General features: G+C 38.1%; 1 protein-coding gene across 4 annotated transcripts in view; it reads right to left on the reverse strand.

Moving 5' to 3' along the window:
* Window positions 1–17,655, reverse strand: part of LOC126372717 (tyrosine-protein phosphatase Lar) — a 584,292-nt gene that overhangs the window by 301,616 nt on the left and 265,021 nt on the right. For all 4 annotated transcript variants that reach the window (XM_050018572.1, XM_050018570.1, XM_050018571.1 and 1 more), the window contains exon 4: window positions 11,477–11,585. In XM_050018572.1, the coding sequence (XP_049874529.1) occupies window positions 11,477–11,585 (109 nt within the window). The remainder of the gene's footprint in view (window positions 1–11,476; window positions 11,586–17,655) is intronic.

Raw genomic sequence — 17,655 nt, forward strand, 5'->3', positions numbered from 1 at the left:
TCTTTCTTTGCCGCTTGTTTATGTTTTTGATATCGGAATGTTTGTTTTGTTTTGGTTTTAATTATGATAATAACCGCGTAAACTTGGAACGAAGACTTGTTCAGTATAGTCTACTTTATTGTATATAAGTTAGTGTTTGATCGAAACAATTGCATTGCGATCACGTGCTCTGGGTTAAAAAGATATGAAGGCGTGAACTGGACGATAGCGGGAAGTGGGGCTATTGCGGCGGCGACTACGAAACAAACGGAGCGACGCCATGATAGCGTGTTAGCGTTTCAAAACTCTTAAAGCTCAAACAAGGGGGTTTAAAATGGCCACATCGAAGCAGTTCACCTGCAGTGCTATTTGACAATTGTTTGCATTGCCCACTTCATTTTATAAATGTCAAATTGCAGTATTTCTTTTTTACATGAATTACTTCGATGTGGCCTTTTTAACCCCCAAGGGATGAGGATAATGAGTCTCAAAAAAGTTCACTACGCATTCCTATATTTCATTATCATAAAGACCTGACACGTTCACACGTCGGTTATTATTCCGTGCAATGTTTTTTTTCTTTAACTGTCAATCATCACCTTTCTTTTTTAAAAGCGTTCTGGTGGGCGTGGCATTCTCCATTATTGTAATTTTTCTGTTCTTTTCACGTTTCTGTTAAAATTTCATTTGGTGTAATTTTATTTATTTTTTCTACTGTTTTTGTATTGTTACTGTAGCGTCCTCTAATAATAAATACTTTCTTTCTTTCTTTCTTTCTTTCAAACGTTCGCCTTCTCTTTTATTTGTTCCATATAAGCTCTTCTTGGTCTCTATCTACCCTTCTATGATGATTTTAATAGGTACCCTAAACTAGTGTCCGATAATCTTGCCTCTTCTGTCCTCAATAACACTCAATATTTAATAATCACTCACACGTTCATTTATTCATACGTACATTGACCAAATTGGAGATGTCCTTGGAATAGGTTCAGTAGTATCTACTCTGTTCGTGCGTGTATGAAACGACTGATGAATTCATCAAGAAGTAGGTACGTCAGTGTTGAAGCAAATGGAATTATGTAGTCACTGCTTAGTTATGTAATAATCACTGACCAACACAACACACATAACACAATATACTACACACAACACACTACTACACATGACTGAACATTGTCCTTGGGGTGTCTCAACGCTAATAAACGTCTGTTCACTTCTTTAACATAGTCAAGATTTCGTTGACGCTTACCGTGATTCCGGGTGACGTCTCTCCTATATACCAGTACATTACAACTCTACATTTCAGTACATTACAACTAGAGAATCCGCGCTGACGTCACGCTAACCGCGAGACACGCGATATCCGCAAAAGCACGTATGTATCTTTTACAGTTGCTTCTTATGTTCTAAAGTCGCTGTCGCTGTCGCCCAGTCCGCGGCTTTAAACTTAAATGGCGAGTTCGTCGATGCAGAAACATCCTATTACTGGGGATCGAAAGGAAATCTCTTATCAGAAGCGATTATTGGGCCGGGATTAATATCTATCCATCCGGAGCTCACTAGATGGGATTTTTACGCGGTAGAACCTTTGTGGGGGATTCTTTTGTTTTTTATGGCGACGCGTTGGGTTTGCAGAATTTTTCCATATAAATTGCGTGTTTAAGACAAATCTAGTCCGGTGAGAGTCTTCAACAACCTCTATCTGTCCGTACCTTAAAATTGCATAACAATTCATGTTTATAATCCTTAAAGGCCTTTGGCGGCTCAATCATAACCCTGACACCAGGGTTGATGAGGCTGGTATTCCGCCTCACAACCTACACGTTAAGAAGAAGAAGATCCTTAAAGAGCTGAGCAGAGCCACAAGTAAATAATCAGAAGACGAGTCAGTTTTGGTACACAATCCCATTATAGATATAAGAAACAATGAAAGAATATAATCCTGCTGCTATTAAGCAGCTGAAAACATTCACTGTCCGGCCAAGTAGTTAATGCCATATACGTCAATCTACAATAAGTTACGTAAAAAAAAGAAAACGTTTAATTTTATTCGCTCATAGTTCAGCATAGAAGAAAATTAATTCCGTCCACAAACAAAACAATAGACAAATCACAAAACTAATTACGCCGACGATTGTGCCTTACATCTAAATATTCTCGAGTCTTACCATAATTTCCTGAGATACGATTTTCAGTCGCTGCTATATTATAAAATGCGATCGATAAGATTCAAAACAACAATAACACTTAACTTAGAAATCCAAGATATCCATATTCATAAGACGAATCGTCCGTCTACGCCCGAGGCTGGCCCGAGTTATATTTTGATGATGAATTCATTTGAATTCAATGTGAAAATGTTTAGAATTTGCGGTCGACCGTCCCTTTTGTTAGATCAATCTCTTATTTAATGAATAGGAATTTAGTAAGGAACGGACAGATATCATCATTGTTTGCTTGGAACCTTGTACCGTGATGCTACCCTATCGCATTGAACGCCGTTTCATTAAGTGCCGACAATGGAAGGTACTCACGTGCTAAAATACTCCAATTTATTTTTTGATTGATTGCTCGTAGACTATGTTTTTCCAATTGGATTCCTATGCATAATAACCTCGACCTACTTAAGTTAACATATATTTTTCTATTTCCATACGACACCAAAAAATACTATGCATTTTATTGGGTCGTTATTAAATAAAATTGTGACTTTAGTCTGTAATATATCTATGTATAAAACTGCCAGAAATTTACGATGTCAATAGCACTGCCTAACTTGATTGAGACTGGACTGAACATACGTTAATCTATGCAGCGTGGGCTGGTAACCTAAGCATCAAAATCTTGGCTCCCAAACGCATTCAAATAAATTTCTTAAAGGACAAATAGGACTTAAACATAGCCGGCGAGGAATGAGTGCACTAGCTACCCCTTCGGGAAAACAGGCGTGATGTAAATGTTATGTTTTAAAAGAAGTCGTTTAATAATCTAAAAGAAGTCTTTAAAGAAGTCTTTTTTATTTAGTCTACCATCGCGCACCGTAAAGATTACGATAAAACGTGTTCTTTGTTGAGGTAATTTTAATACTAGGTGCATTGTTAGAATAGTCGTACAGTCATGAGCAATATAATGTACCAACTAACATATTTGACATTTACTGAGACTTACAGTTCAATTTGTCAAAAAAGTTAATGTGACATGGTACCAAAGTGTATACATATTAATGCTCGTGACCGTACATAGACAGTTTACCTACCCTTCTATCCATGTAACTATAGCTAACCCGTCGATAGGGGCGCGAAACGTCGCGTCAAAATCCGCCTCCGTGACGTAGATATATTAGCATTTAGATTATCTATCCCAGAGACGACATGTGGCCGGCGGGATTCATACCTACAGGGAACGTCTGCATCTATTATCTTGTCATTAACGAGTTATTCTCTTTATATAAGAACGTATACAGGGTGTTAGTGACATCGTCACGAATACTCAGGGGGATGATTCAGACCATGATTCTGAGTTAATATCAAGTGGAATTTTTCGTCGTAAAATTCATGGTTTTTTTAGTTTTTTTTAAATTATTTTCAATTCTATAATTTTGCGATGAAAAATTCCACTTGATATTAACTCAGAATAATCAGCTGAATCATCCCCCTCAGTATTCCTTACGATGTCACTTACACCCCACACAAGTACATACGGTAGCCATACAAGTAGGTATGGGTGTTAGTGACACCGTAACGAATACTGAGGGGGATGGTTCAGACCATGATTCTGAGTTGATATCAAGTGGAATTTTCAGTCTGAATATTCCTGAAATTTTTTGTGTTTTTTTTAATTATTTTCAATTCCATACTTTTGCGACGGAAAATTCCACTTGATATCATCTCAAAATCATGGCCTCAATCAACCCTCAAAGTTTTCGTTACGATGTCACTAACACCTTGTATATATAGGTGATGTCTATTTCCCGTTGGGATAGGCAGAGATCACGGAATTCCACCTGCTAAGATCCTGGCACAGCCTTCGCTAAATAATAATAAATAAATAAACAAAAAAAATACTAGGACACACTCATTAAGCTGCCGCTGTACTGTACATAAAAACGTGGAAAAATTTTGTTTAAAAAATCTCGTACTAAAACAGGCTCTACGGTATCTTATCTGCCTTCCTTTTACATGATGAAACTTTTATCCAAATATACAGGTAGATAGGCAAAAAAAAGCAGGAAAAATCATCAAATAATACCGTCACATTCTCTCCCTATCCAACATTCTCATCACCCATAATCTGTAAGCCACTTAATTCCTTATGAGCAATTTTATCACGCGCGCGGAAAGGCGTACAAAATGTTTTTATCCTCACATATTGGAATAAGTAAAAAAGATTTCGTATTAGACGCCTTTACGACGTCAGAGATATATATTACAAACGTGACTGTAGTTAGGTTTGGAGTATCGATTGGGGAACAACTCGACTTTGATTTGCATTTTAATATGCACGGGGGGGTTGTCAAAAAAAAAAACCGTTCCGAAGGTCGTGGTTCTGAATACCGTTGGATTTGATTTTAGAGTCATGCATGAACTGAATGTAGTGATGTATAAAGTTACGGCTATTATTTCTTATTTGCAGTACTTTCTTACTATTTTGCAGAGATTATATTTTACAAAAATTACAGGATGTTAGTGACACTGTAACAAAAAAAGTCTACTTGATAGTACTAAAAGCGATAAAAGGTATTAATTGTCGGAAATTTATAATTACGATTTTGCACCGCACCGCAATGTAAATCAAACAAAGCGAACAGTCTTTAACGTTGTTAGATTTACGTTGATGGCTTTTAACTTTTAACTTTTGGGTTCTATGCAGCTTAAAGCACGATATGGGACTGTAAATAATTTAAAAAAAAAACCATGAATTTTCCGACAGGAAATTCCACTTGAATTGCAATCAACTCGGAATCATCTTGAATATTCCTAAAGTTTTCGTTACGGCGTCACTAACAGCCCGTATAGTTTGTACAGACTCTAATTGGCAGAGATTCTAATTTGCAAGTAAGTTAAGATGATAAAACGCTGAAAGTAGTCTGGGCTAGACATACATATTTAGCTACTTGTGTAATTAAGATTAAGTATGCAGCCTGAGCTTGACTGTAAAGTTATTTAAACGGTGGCGTGGGACGTGTAAATTACACTCTGGTTTTGACATCGCTTGTTGTAGATTTGCCTACGATGGCTATCACTAGTATATCGACAAAAATAAAACAGTATATCTTTTGCATATCACATAATAGATTAAAAAAAAGATGAAAAAGTAAAAAGATGGAAGAAAGAAAGAATGGAATGGAATGGTGGATGGAAGTAAGATGATCGGTGCTTCGGAAGTCACGTTATACCGTTGGTTCCGGTTACTACTTACTGATGTAAGTAAGTAGTCGTTACATGAGCCATGTCAGAGGCCTTTGGCGGTTAAATAGTAACCCTGACACCAGGGTTGATGAGATTGGTAGTTGGTACTCCTCCTCACAACCCACACGATAGAAGAAGATATAATAGATTTTATAAATGTACTGCGCGCCGTATTTGACCAAATTGTGCATATCCTTAGAAGATATGACCTGAACCGGCGCTGAATTGATGAATGTGGAGGAAGTAGATATGTCGAAGGATCGACCATATAAAATACCATAGTTTCTGCTTACCCCGGTTGGAAATAATCGTGAGTTTATGCATGCATAGGTACCTATACATACTACGCAGCGTTATAAAATAAACCCTCTGAAATTTCCATTCCGATATAAATCCCGTTTGCCACATGTCTTCAGTCTGAGAGATAATCTAAATGCTAATATGTGTCGACGTCACTATTCAATAGAGTTCCAATTCCAATCTTTGCTGTTTTTTAAAACCAATGATTTTGTATACTTTGATTTGATTGATATATTATAATATCTGTGCATATTTGTTTTCCATTTTTGAACTTTAAGTTTAATGGAATAATCGTTTTAAATCCGTAACGCAAAATTACTATTTTACTACGAAAAAAATATGATGATCCAGCCGATTTCGGCTACGGCGACTGCTTTAACTCCGACGTTCTTGTGCTCGCGTGTGGCTTATATGACTAAGCTTATGGTTGGATACAAATAAGCAAGTAAGAGAATAAGGCAATAGTAGGCATCTTAGGATCGAAGAAAATGTAATTACATAGTCTCTCTGCTTACCCCGGTCGGAAATAGTCGTAAATGTGTAGGGTACACTTAAATACCTATTAGGTAATGAATGGCTTATAAGAGAACAAGATTCATAACAAGAAAAAAATCATTCCAAAATGATATACCATTACCAACCAAACAAAAATATCTGCTTTTGAATTTCGAACTCTCACAAAAAAGCGTACCTAGTAGCATTCCGTTCTCAGCGTTCCGTTTTTGTTTTTTGCGGCCAGATACAAATATTAATCCGCGGAGGCGCGTGTTTTACTTCTTAAATTGCCATAATGCCAACATTACAGACACGTGGTACGAGTGATTAGCATAAGCGGCGGCTGGTACGGCGATAAAACCGCGTATCTTGTGGCCTCGATTAATGAACCCGTGATGTAAGCTGCCCTTTTGTAAACCCTTTTACTGGAAGGACGTTCGTGGTCACGGTAGCTAGGTGTATTAAAACACAGCTATAATGCTAAAAGCTGTATAGAAGAGGTAAAAGCGACTTGGGAGCAATATTGGTGAAATAATGAGCTATTTATATAGCGCGCAAGAAGGTTTATTTGAATGAAGTAATATAGAGAGAGAAGTCACAAATGTATTTTTTATATTCCTAAGGTGCTTTCAAATGAACATATATGATGATTCAAGTGAAAATAAATAGTTTTTAAGCGATTCTAAAACAACCAGGTACAGCTTAATTATGTCTAAACGTACCTATAGCTACCTATTATTTTAAGCGTCACTAGAAAAGCCAAACCTTTACATTAACCGCAACAAAATTCCAAATCACGTACCCAAAGACTCAACATTAAAACATTCAAGCCATTTTTGCCCAGAATTTTCATAAAACAGTGGAAACATAATTATTCGGGAAGGGTAGAAGAGGGAGTGCGATTTTTGGTACAATTTTATGCTAATGCCGTGAGCCGACGCCATATGTTAATAGATTAATATAAGGGAGGGTTCGTGCGTAAGTAAGTACCTAGTACTTAACCCTAATCATTGAATAAAGAATAATACTGTGTATAGAACGGTCATTCTCCGCCCCTCACCAATTCGTATCGGGCGCCGAACTAGATTTATGTCACCCGCTCGCAGTCTTACTTTAGTCCAAATGTCTCCCCCGCACGAACATGTTAGGCAGCAAATGGTAACAATGAGATTTTTGTACGGAGTGTCCAGGTTGTGCCTAACGTAGCCTTAAACGCATTCTGTGTCTTTATGATGCACTTGTAAGTACACCTCACCGAGCTTTCTTTTAGACCAACGTGATAGGTTAGCCTTATCGCCGTCTATTATCGACCATTAGGTCCAGCCAAAACAATAAACAGCCTCCGTGGTCTAGTGGTTAGAGCGTTAGGCTCACGATCTGGAGGTCCGGGTTCGATTCCCGATGGGGACATTGTCGAAATCACTTTGTGAGACTGTTCTTTGTTTGGTAAGGACTTTTCAGGCTTGAATCACCTGATTGTCCGAAAAAAGTAAGATGATTCCGTGCTTCGGAGGGCACGTTAAGCCGTTGGTCCCGGCTATTAGCCGTAAAAAAACACCTCCACCCGCATTGGAGCAGCGTGGTAGAGTATGCTCCATATCCCCTCCGGTTGATTGAGGGGAGGCCTGTGCCCAGCAGTGGGACGTATATAGGCTGTTTATGTAGGTCCAGCCAACTGTGTTAGTAAAAAGTGCACTTAAGATAAATTAAACTCATTGGTGCAAGTTCGGTTCGAACCGGCACTCCACGAAGATACTTTGCGTTTTGTTGATTTATCATTCACTGAGGAAACTATTCCATACACAGAATAATGTTGACCTGGTCGTTGGTCTGTACGGTCGTCTGTATAATTATGAGCAGTGTGCGCAAATGCTAATTATGTTTGTGAATCACAGCGCAGTCGTGACTTGGTAAGCGATATTTTTTTATGGAAATCATCATTTTAACTAAAGGGAAACTGAACTTTGACTAGGTGCCGTCACGAGTACTGATATCTTACTAATATTATAAATGTGATTTGTGAGTATGGATGTTTGTTACTCTTTCACGCAAAAACTAATGAATGGATTTTAATGAAACTTTACAATAATGTAGCTTATAAAAGCATACATCAGAATAATACATAGCCTACAATTTATAGATATTGAGTGATGGTAAGTGTCAAGTAAGTTGGAAAAAATCTACCATCTGCGAGCAATTCTGGCGTGCGCTGACAAAACCGTTACACATATAATATATAAGTATACACATGTAATGTATGATAATATAAAGGAAATGTTTACCTGAAATAGTTCTACAAAACAGCCAGGCCTATGAATAGGGCTGTGTAGTGATTGAACTATATACGATTTTTTAACCATTTAAAACATCGGAAATTCTTACCGCGGTAACCGAAATCCAGGCGGACGAAGGGGCGATAGGAATACGGGGGGGATAGAATCGCGGGAGGCCGCCAGTTTATAATATGTGTGCCATGGCACTAAAGTGTCATGTTACATTTACTTTTTTGACAAATTAAACTGCAAGCACATCCCGCACAACGCCTAGTAGGTAAGTGCGAACGAGACAGATTCCACTCCTCCATACTCCTAAGCGTCTTACGGCCATTTAAGACTAAAGTAACACCCAGAGGGGGTGCGGATGGCATCCGATACGAACAGGCGCGGGGAGGTTCTATACGTAGTATTATTCTCATTGGTCCTATTAATAGGATAGTCTAGTAGGACCATCAAGAAACGGAGATTATTTACTCTATGCTGTAGGTCATACTAAATTAATGTTATATATGTTGGTGCGCTGGAATTCTGTGGGTACGTAGTCGGTACATGAATGGTAGTATCATTTAGAATGGTCAAAACCATTTCGCATGTCGGAAGAACGATGATTACTATCCATGGTCCAAAGAGTCTGAATCTAATCTAATCTAGCCTACAAAATCCCACTGCTAAAGGCCTCCCGTTCCTCTTTCTAGTTTTCGCGGTCCTGTGCGTATTTCGGCCAGTCCCTCCGGCAAGCGTCCAAGTCGTCACGACATCTCTTTCGAGGTCTGAATAATTAATAATAAGTTTGGACTTCACAATGCACTTTCTCTAATGGTATTGTTTTGAATTTCTAATTAAATATTGTTTTAATAAAGAAAGGAAATATACAGTCTCGGCAGTAACGTCACTGATATCGGGAATTAACGTATCTGCAATTTTTGCCGAAACTGATTTGCACCTTTAGCAATTGTCAATAAGACGCAAATTACTGTAGCAAAAAACTACAGATACGTCAGTTAGGAAAGTCAGCCACGATATTTTTGTGTGGTGAGCACCTTATATCGAACATGGAAAACAAGTACTTTTATTAAATCAATCTAATGACTCCAACCCAATTTCCCGCCAGTTCGACCGTTTAGCCGTGAAACTTTCAACACATGGCAGGTTAAATTAAAGGATAATTTACCTATTTAGAATTATAAAATGAAACTTAGTATGCCTAATGACCCAGCACTAATTCATTGCGTGGCGATACCATCAGAAACGGTCGGTTTTAATTATTTGAACAGCTTCGTACAGTCACGAACAAAGATAACATCCGCTTGATGTATCAGTATGGGTATTTTGTGGACACAACGTTGATGGACGATTGTACTGAATTTAGTGAAGTTACTCTGCTGTGTTAGCTTTTGAGAGTAAAATAAAGAATTACATAGCTAAGAATGTAGGTTTTGAATGATGAAAATTTTGATTAATCACAACATGTGACTATTATAGAATGTTCAATTCATATTCAGTTTTTAATTTGAATATCGCCGTTGCCAATTTAAAAGCTCTAACGTGTCGCCCTCACCAAATTTATTTTTTGTCAGGATCGAATAGTATTTTGCTCCTAAAACATTCGGTACAAACTGTTATGTACGTAAATATCAATTATCTTCACACGCAGTCCACACTCGGTCGGTTCTATTTACTAAGTAAGTAGTCGTTACATGAGCCATGTCAGGGGCGTTTGGCGGCTCAATAATAACCCTGACACCAGGGTTGATGAGGTTGGTAATTCACCTTACAACCCACATGACAGAAGAAGAAGAACACACAGTAATACAAAAGGAAGGTTTTTTTTTTAATTTCTGTAAAATTGACCCGATTGCACTTAAAGGTTGGGTACTGACCGGTGTTACAGGCGTATTGTACCATTCGCAGCGAGCATGATGTTACGTCATGTGCTTAAAATCAGTGTTGATGCTCGCTACGAGCGCCTTATTTCCCAGACAGCACGAACCCTCGCTGTGTAACACATTACACTACGCCTCGTAACACCAGTTAGTTAGTACCCACCTTTATATATTTTAAATTGGCAACGACGATATAATACTGGTTTCATACGAAGGTCACTTCAATAAAATTCTTCAAAAGGAAAATGGTCATGCTACAATTGTGACCGTTTCCACGAAATCAACTCAATTACACTATTATTAAGTACTTTGCCTATGAAATTACATTGAATTCGGTATGCCGTTACCTACATCGTCAGTCCGTTTTCACAATTTCTCCAGAAATATTTAAACGTAGGTATATTTAGTTCTAGCATGCAAGTTTGTAACTCTCATTCGTTTTGTTTTCTGAGAACTGGGGGTTAAAATGGCCACATAGAAGCAATTCACCTAAAAGCAATATTGCAATTTGACATTTGCGCATATAAAAGTAAGTGCGCAATGTCAAGAAATGACAAATAGCAAAATTGCTTTTTTAAATGAATTACTTTGGTGTGACCTTTTGAATTAATGCAATGCATAGGTCGTGAAGGTAGAATAGTCGAATATATACTTGAACTAGGACTGTGACTACAATGTACCACATCTGCAGCTCTTATATCCGTATGCTCACGATGGCAAGAGACCTCAAAAAGATTAGCCCCATTCCATACACCCGATGCGAGATCATGAAGTTTTAACATTATTTCAACATATTCAAGCAAAGGAATATATTCCTCACATCTACTTCAGCTTTTCTGCCGTGAGTGCCAAAATTTACGACTTTACAATGTTTCCGTTTGGCACCCCGCCAATTGCCGTAAAAGACACCTTTTCCGGAACATTGAAGAAGCTTATTAAATATGAATTTTACGATGAAATTTGGTAAGTGCTCATTTTGTGTGGAAATTAAAATTAGTGGCTCTCGAGCGTGATTCTTGTGGGGATCAACACGCGACCATACTACCTTCACGTAGAGCTTTACGTTCTGAACCGTGAGGGTTCGTAGATACAGAAAGAATGAGAGTTAGCTTAGCTAAAAATGAATAGAACTTACCAGAGGCGTCGACTTGAGAGGCGAGGAAGAGGAGGCAGGCAAACAGCAGAGCGGCGGTGCGGTGGAGCGAGCGGCGCCCCTCTCGCATTTTACCGGCGCCGCGCCGCGCCTGCGCCAAAAACCACGTGACAGCTCTGAACACGCCCCCCGCACCCCGCACCCACCATCACCGCGCGGCTTGCGCGCGCGATCCCAAAATGGTGCCTCCACACGAAATGGCGGCCCCCAAACAAAGTGGCGCGAACGCCACGACTTTACTTACGATAAGCCTTACACACTATACACATCACAACCGAGTTTTGCCACTTTAAAAAGATATAATTTGAAAAACCTTTTAGGACTAGATAAAAACGATTTTATCACAAAAATACGACAACCGCTTCGATGATTAAAAATTTCGAAATATTTTCATTTATTAGCTAATATAGTTGTAAAGATAACACGTAGACAACGACGACGATTTAAATTTATAATTATATTATGTACAATGATTTATTTTTATTTTTTATATTAGATTGTTTTTTCTTCGTTGAGTTTCTCTATGATTAGTTAAGCGTTATTTTTACTGCGCGATAGCATTTTTAGGAAGCACAGTTTTTCTTTCATCCATATTCCATTGTTATTCACTGTTTCCTTCGTCTCAACTGTATTGTTTTAAGTTTTCACTGCACTGACGCGTTCGTCTTATTACACTGACACTGGTTATCTCAATCAAACACATTTTTTATTGTTTGTAGCCAGAACATGTACTCTCCGTTGTTCGCACCTGAAATCAAATTGAGAATGTTGTCTGTCCGCACTAGTACTAGTGCGAACGAACAACATTAACGAAGAAACCGGGGTTGGAATGCGCATCACTTTATGTTGATCATCACAGCATGTCTTACAGAAGTAACCTTTCAAATCGTACTGAATAAAGGCGATCAAGATTCGAATAAAACTAAATCTTATAGATAGGTACGCTGTTCCGCACACACACAGTGGGCTCGACCATTATTGACAGCGATACGGCACACCACCCATCACGTTGGCCTAACAGAAAGCCCGGTGAGGGATGGGTACTTAGTTCATCTTACGATGAATGCAACGCTGAATACCTCAATGGAAATTGATATGGACCTGAGCTTGTTATGTTATAGATACAACAGACTCAGTACAACAGTCATTTCCTAAAGGCAATACAAGTATTGAGTTCCACAAATATCGGACAGCAAACAATTTAGACATCTATCCAATATGAAATCAGACCCAACATTCGCAGACTCTAAATGACGTGATCACATACGCTTCTGATTGGTCAACGCCCACACGTCCCAGCGAATCAACATCGGTTTCAGCTAAAAAAGTTACAAACAGATGTCTCTACAACCCTAAAACTTTGAAACCGGAACTTGGAAAAGAACAGACCTGACGCTTGGAAATTCAATAAACGGTGAATTCTCGCCAATAGAAAGAGATAGCTGCAGTTATAAGTAAACGTCCGATGATAGAGAGAGGGACAGTTGGTAGCAGTTTGCACAACTTATAACTTCAATAAGGCTGGACCAGGTGTGACCGTTGCCTCGAATAAAGTCATTTGCATGAACCTCCTCGAATTGGCCCAGTATTATATAACTAGTGCTGGTATTGGATCTTCTAAGTATCTACTAGCAAGGAAATTTGAATTGGTTTTATATAACGTTTCCTTCATTGTTCAGTCGATCAATCTAACGTGTATCTATTTAACATCGTATTTTAAATAGCAACCATACTAATATTATAAATGGGAAAGTGAGTCTTTCTGTTTGTTTGTCCCTCTTTCACGGCAAAACGGAGCGACGAATTGACGTGATTTTTTAAATGGAGATAGTTGAAGGGATAGAGAGTGATATAGGCTACTTTTTGTCTCTTTCTAACGCCCCCACTACCCTGAAATGGGGGGTGGAAGTTTGTATGGAGCAACCCGCAATTTTCGAGGTAGAAAGCTAAAAATTGGTACATTAGGAAAGCGAAGCCGCTCGCACAAGCTAATAGAATATAAAACAAGTGTAAATACTAATAAAAATCCTGCCAAGTGCAAATCCAACGCTATAAATTTACCGTTGAAAAACTATTGTCTCCATACATCGACATAGGTCGCGATTGGTTTAACACTGTGTGAGAACCCTCAGCGCTCCCCATTTGTCCGGCCAAGTAGTTAATGCCATCTGCGGCAAACCAACAATAAGTCACGTCAAAAAAAAGAAAAGTTCACCTTTTTCGATTTTTTCCATTACTTAAGTACACAGGTTTTGATTCCCCTACGAAATGTACGAAATTAAAGTTAAAATGGCCGTAAAGATTGCGTTTCTAAAGAAGCTTGATTTTGTTACAGCTTCAAGGGATCGCAGATATAAGTTTTAGATGTTAATTTAATTACAAATCTTATCAGATTTGAGAAATAAAATTAAAAAACATTTTGAGCTAAGTAAACTATAAGGCAGACAAATTGCAATTTAATCCTAAACGAAATCTGTTGACTTATTATGAGATTGATAGAAGAAAATACAAAGTAGATTATGAAACTTAGATAAAGTAAATTAGAAATCTGATCGAAGACACTATTTATGAGACATCGCCTTTTAGCTAGTACTTAATGAAATAGCCAGATGATACTGTTGATGAACACGATCGTAATAACATCAAAGATAACATTAAAATAGCATATTTACCCCAAAAACATGTTGGCATACTTATTATTTTTGTACTATAATCTTGAAATGGTATTGATGATGAAGCAATACGATTATCCGCTTATTATCCCTAGTATGCCGCGAAAGTTGAAAGTATTTACCAATGTCATAGAATAAAGAATAAGTACATACGGAACGGTAACTCCATTTCCCGCTCCAATAAATTCATATAAGGCGTCCATCTCCCTTTTGAGTCTTACTTTAGTCTTAAATATTGTGTGGGGGGAAATTGCGTCTCGCTCGCACTTACGCGGTAAGCGGCACAAGGTAACAGTGAGAGTTTTATGGAGTACTTATCCGGTGTGTGCTAATCTCTTGTCCATCATAATGGAGTAATAGTTGTATGCAATGGAGTGGTAACCCGTGACCTGATTATCATGTATGAAGAAGAAGACAAGAGTGTCTATACGTTATCCTGAAGACTAGTAACTTTGCGTTGCTTATCTAATTAGTGCACCGTGGTTGCGCCACAAGCAGGATCATTCTGGATTCGGTAATTTTATTGCGCACCCAGGTTGGGTACTTTTATACAACTGTATACCTACATAATTTTTGTCCTAGTGAGTTAGGGCTTTTAGGCATTGGGGCGTGAGGTAATACGTTCTATGTTTTAGGTGGAATTGTCGTAATATACTCGCCGCAATACAGTCGTAACTGAAAACAACGGCTGGAGTTGAATCCAATCTTCAACAAGACATGAATAAACATGAATTTATGCACAAGTCGGTGTGCAATAATTTATCGCCGTCCATGTTATAAGTCGTCTTGTCATAATAAACTCGATCTTATTTGAAAATTAATTATTACCTTATTGGTAAACTGCTTTTAACTAGATTTTTTCGGTTTGTGTAAAATTTGTTGTCAGGGGAATATTAATCGTTTAGTAATAAAAGAGACAGAAAAGTTGTATACCCATAAAATCAACATTAAACAGAAATTACTGTAAAATTACGGCCTCTGTGGTCCAGTGGTTGAGGGTTGGGCTTACGATCCGTAGGTCCCGGGTTCGAATCCCAGTGGGCACATATCACAAAAATCACTTTGTGATCCCTAGTTTGGTTAGGACATTATAGGCTGATCACCTGATTGACGATCCGTGTTTCGGAAGGCACGTTAAGCCGTTGGTCCCGGTTACTACTTACTGATGTAAGTACGTAGTCATTACATGAGTCATGTTGGAGGCTTTTGGCGGCTCAATAGTAACCCTGACACCAGGGTTGATGAGGTAGGTAATTCACCTCACAACCCATACGATTAAATAAGAAGACGGAAAAATAAAACTAATCATCATCTCCCTAGCGTTATCTGAAGCTTCGACAGGTCGGGGATTTTACAGAAGCGACTGCCTGGTTTCTAAACGTCAAAAGGAAAACCAAAAAAATAATAAAATACATAAATATAAAACATTCCTATAATAAAATTGATATACTAAAACTCATTTTTCGTAACGCTATTAGCCTTCTACTTGACTCACTTTTGCGTATATGTATAAAATAACACATACTTAATAGCTAAACAACACATCTTGAATAAATGAGAAGGTAAGCGCAAACAAAAAATACTCAAAAAAATTTCAATTAGGGTCGTATTCCGGAATGCTCTGTGTTGCTGTAGGCGTGACATTTTCACGCTGGCAACACACAGCAATATAATACTGTAGAGAAGCTGGGATTAACCGCGTTGTGACGGCACCTAACATTTGTTTTCGAGCGAAACAAATTTAGTTTTGTCCCAAACTGACGTAGTCGAGAATTTGCCCTCTATCACTGTGCAAACTTCGCAGGCGTATGAGGATGTTTTATGAATAAATGTCAAGGAAAAGAAAATTGAATTTAGGTCTTTTTGAAATGAAAAGAGTTTATACTATATTATACAGCTGATAAGCACATCATCAGCGGACCTAAAAAGGCCATATTGAAGAAATTCATTTAGGTATAATAGAAATAGGTTATCAATGTCAACAAATGACGGCCTCCGTGGTCCAGTGGTTGAGCGTTGGGCTCACGATCCTGAGGTCCCGGGTTCAAATCCCGGTGGGGACATATCACAAAAATCACTTTGAGATCCCTAGTCTAGTTAGGACATTACAGGCTGATCACCTGATTGTCCAAAAGTAAGACGATCCGTGCTCGGAAGGCACGTTAAGCCGTTGGTCCCGGTTACTGCTTACTGATGTAAGTGCATAGTCGTTACATGAGTCATGTCAGGGGCCTTAGGCGTCTCAATAGTAACCCTGACATCAGGGTTGATGGGGTTGGTGATCTACCTCACAACCCACACGATAGAAGAAGAAGAATGTCAACAAATGTCAAATAGCATCAATGTGGCGTTTTTAAGCCGCGGTGTTGTATATCATCGTAATCTTAGGACTTCGTATCAAAAGTTTATTATCACAAGTAATCAGAAGACAACTTGCATGCAAGTTTTTACTTTTTTTTGGGCTCAGTCGGCCCCATTAGGGACTTGAGCCGCAAATTTATGTATGTACTGACAAAAAATTTTGCAATGTCCTTACAATTTTCACGTGAAACATCAACAAAAGATTGAGCGATAAAATTTTGATATGTCGTTAATGCGCATGAAAGCGTACTAGGAAGCTTAAATAATAATATCTGGAAAAGCCAATTTCAAAGTAATTTTGGACCATCCATGTGTTAAAGTACACAAATACCGAGCTAATGCGGCCTGTTAAATTTTATGCACCATTATAGCATCGACGTTTTCGGTATTTTCCGATGTTAGAAAACCATCCCTGTAAGCAAATTAAGCTTCTTTTTTCAAAATTAGACGTGAATATTGAGCTTTTTTTATTTGAATGTGGCATTACAGGAAAAAAGTTACAATAGGAATAACACTTTTCAATATCAACTTGAAAATAGAAGACAATAAAAGAAATTTTTGAAACACTTTTAAGGCTGTGGTTATTAAAAAAAACTTAAATATTTAATTTTGTAGCATGATTTTATCGAAATAGTCGAAATTATTTATTCTCCCTATTACAATAAAACATTTAAAATAATCCTAAGCTTAAAATCTGTTATACAAACCTACCAACGTAGCCGTACTAGAAAATGGTAATCTATATTCTACGTTGGCATCACTGTAACGCGCGTTCCCGCCAATTCCGCGCGATGATTCGCTGACGCGGCGGTGGCAGAATCAACGGTTGATTTACGAACGTGGCCATTTAGCCGATACTCGTTTTCCCGCCATAGGCAATGTTTGACACGGTTTTTTTTTCTCGCTTCATAGGGTGGGGTAATGGGATAGCAAGTCTTTTATGCTAGATTAAGCTTTAGACGATGAAATGGAATAGATGATGGTGTTAGGTTTTGACTAAAATGCGGACTTTTTTTCATTTTGAGTTGTCTCAGATGCCTCTCACTATTTGGCAAGAAACTGATAAGATGATAGACGAAATTATCTCCTTGATAGTTATCTCCTTGTAAAGGTGCTAGCAAATAAAAA

This window comes from Pectinophora gossypiella, chromosome 14, assembly GCF_024362695.1.
Source record: "Pectinophora gossypiella chromosome 14, ilPecGoss1.1, whole genome shotgun sequence".
In the NCBI taxonomy this organism is placed as follows: Eukaryota; Metazoa; Arthropoda; class Insecta; order Lepidoptera; family Gelechiidae; genus Pectinophora; species Pectinophora gossypiella.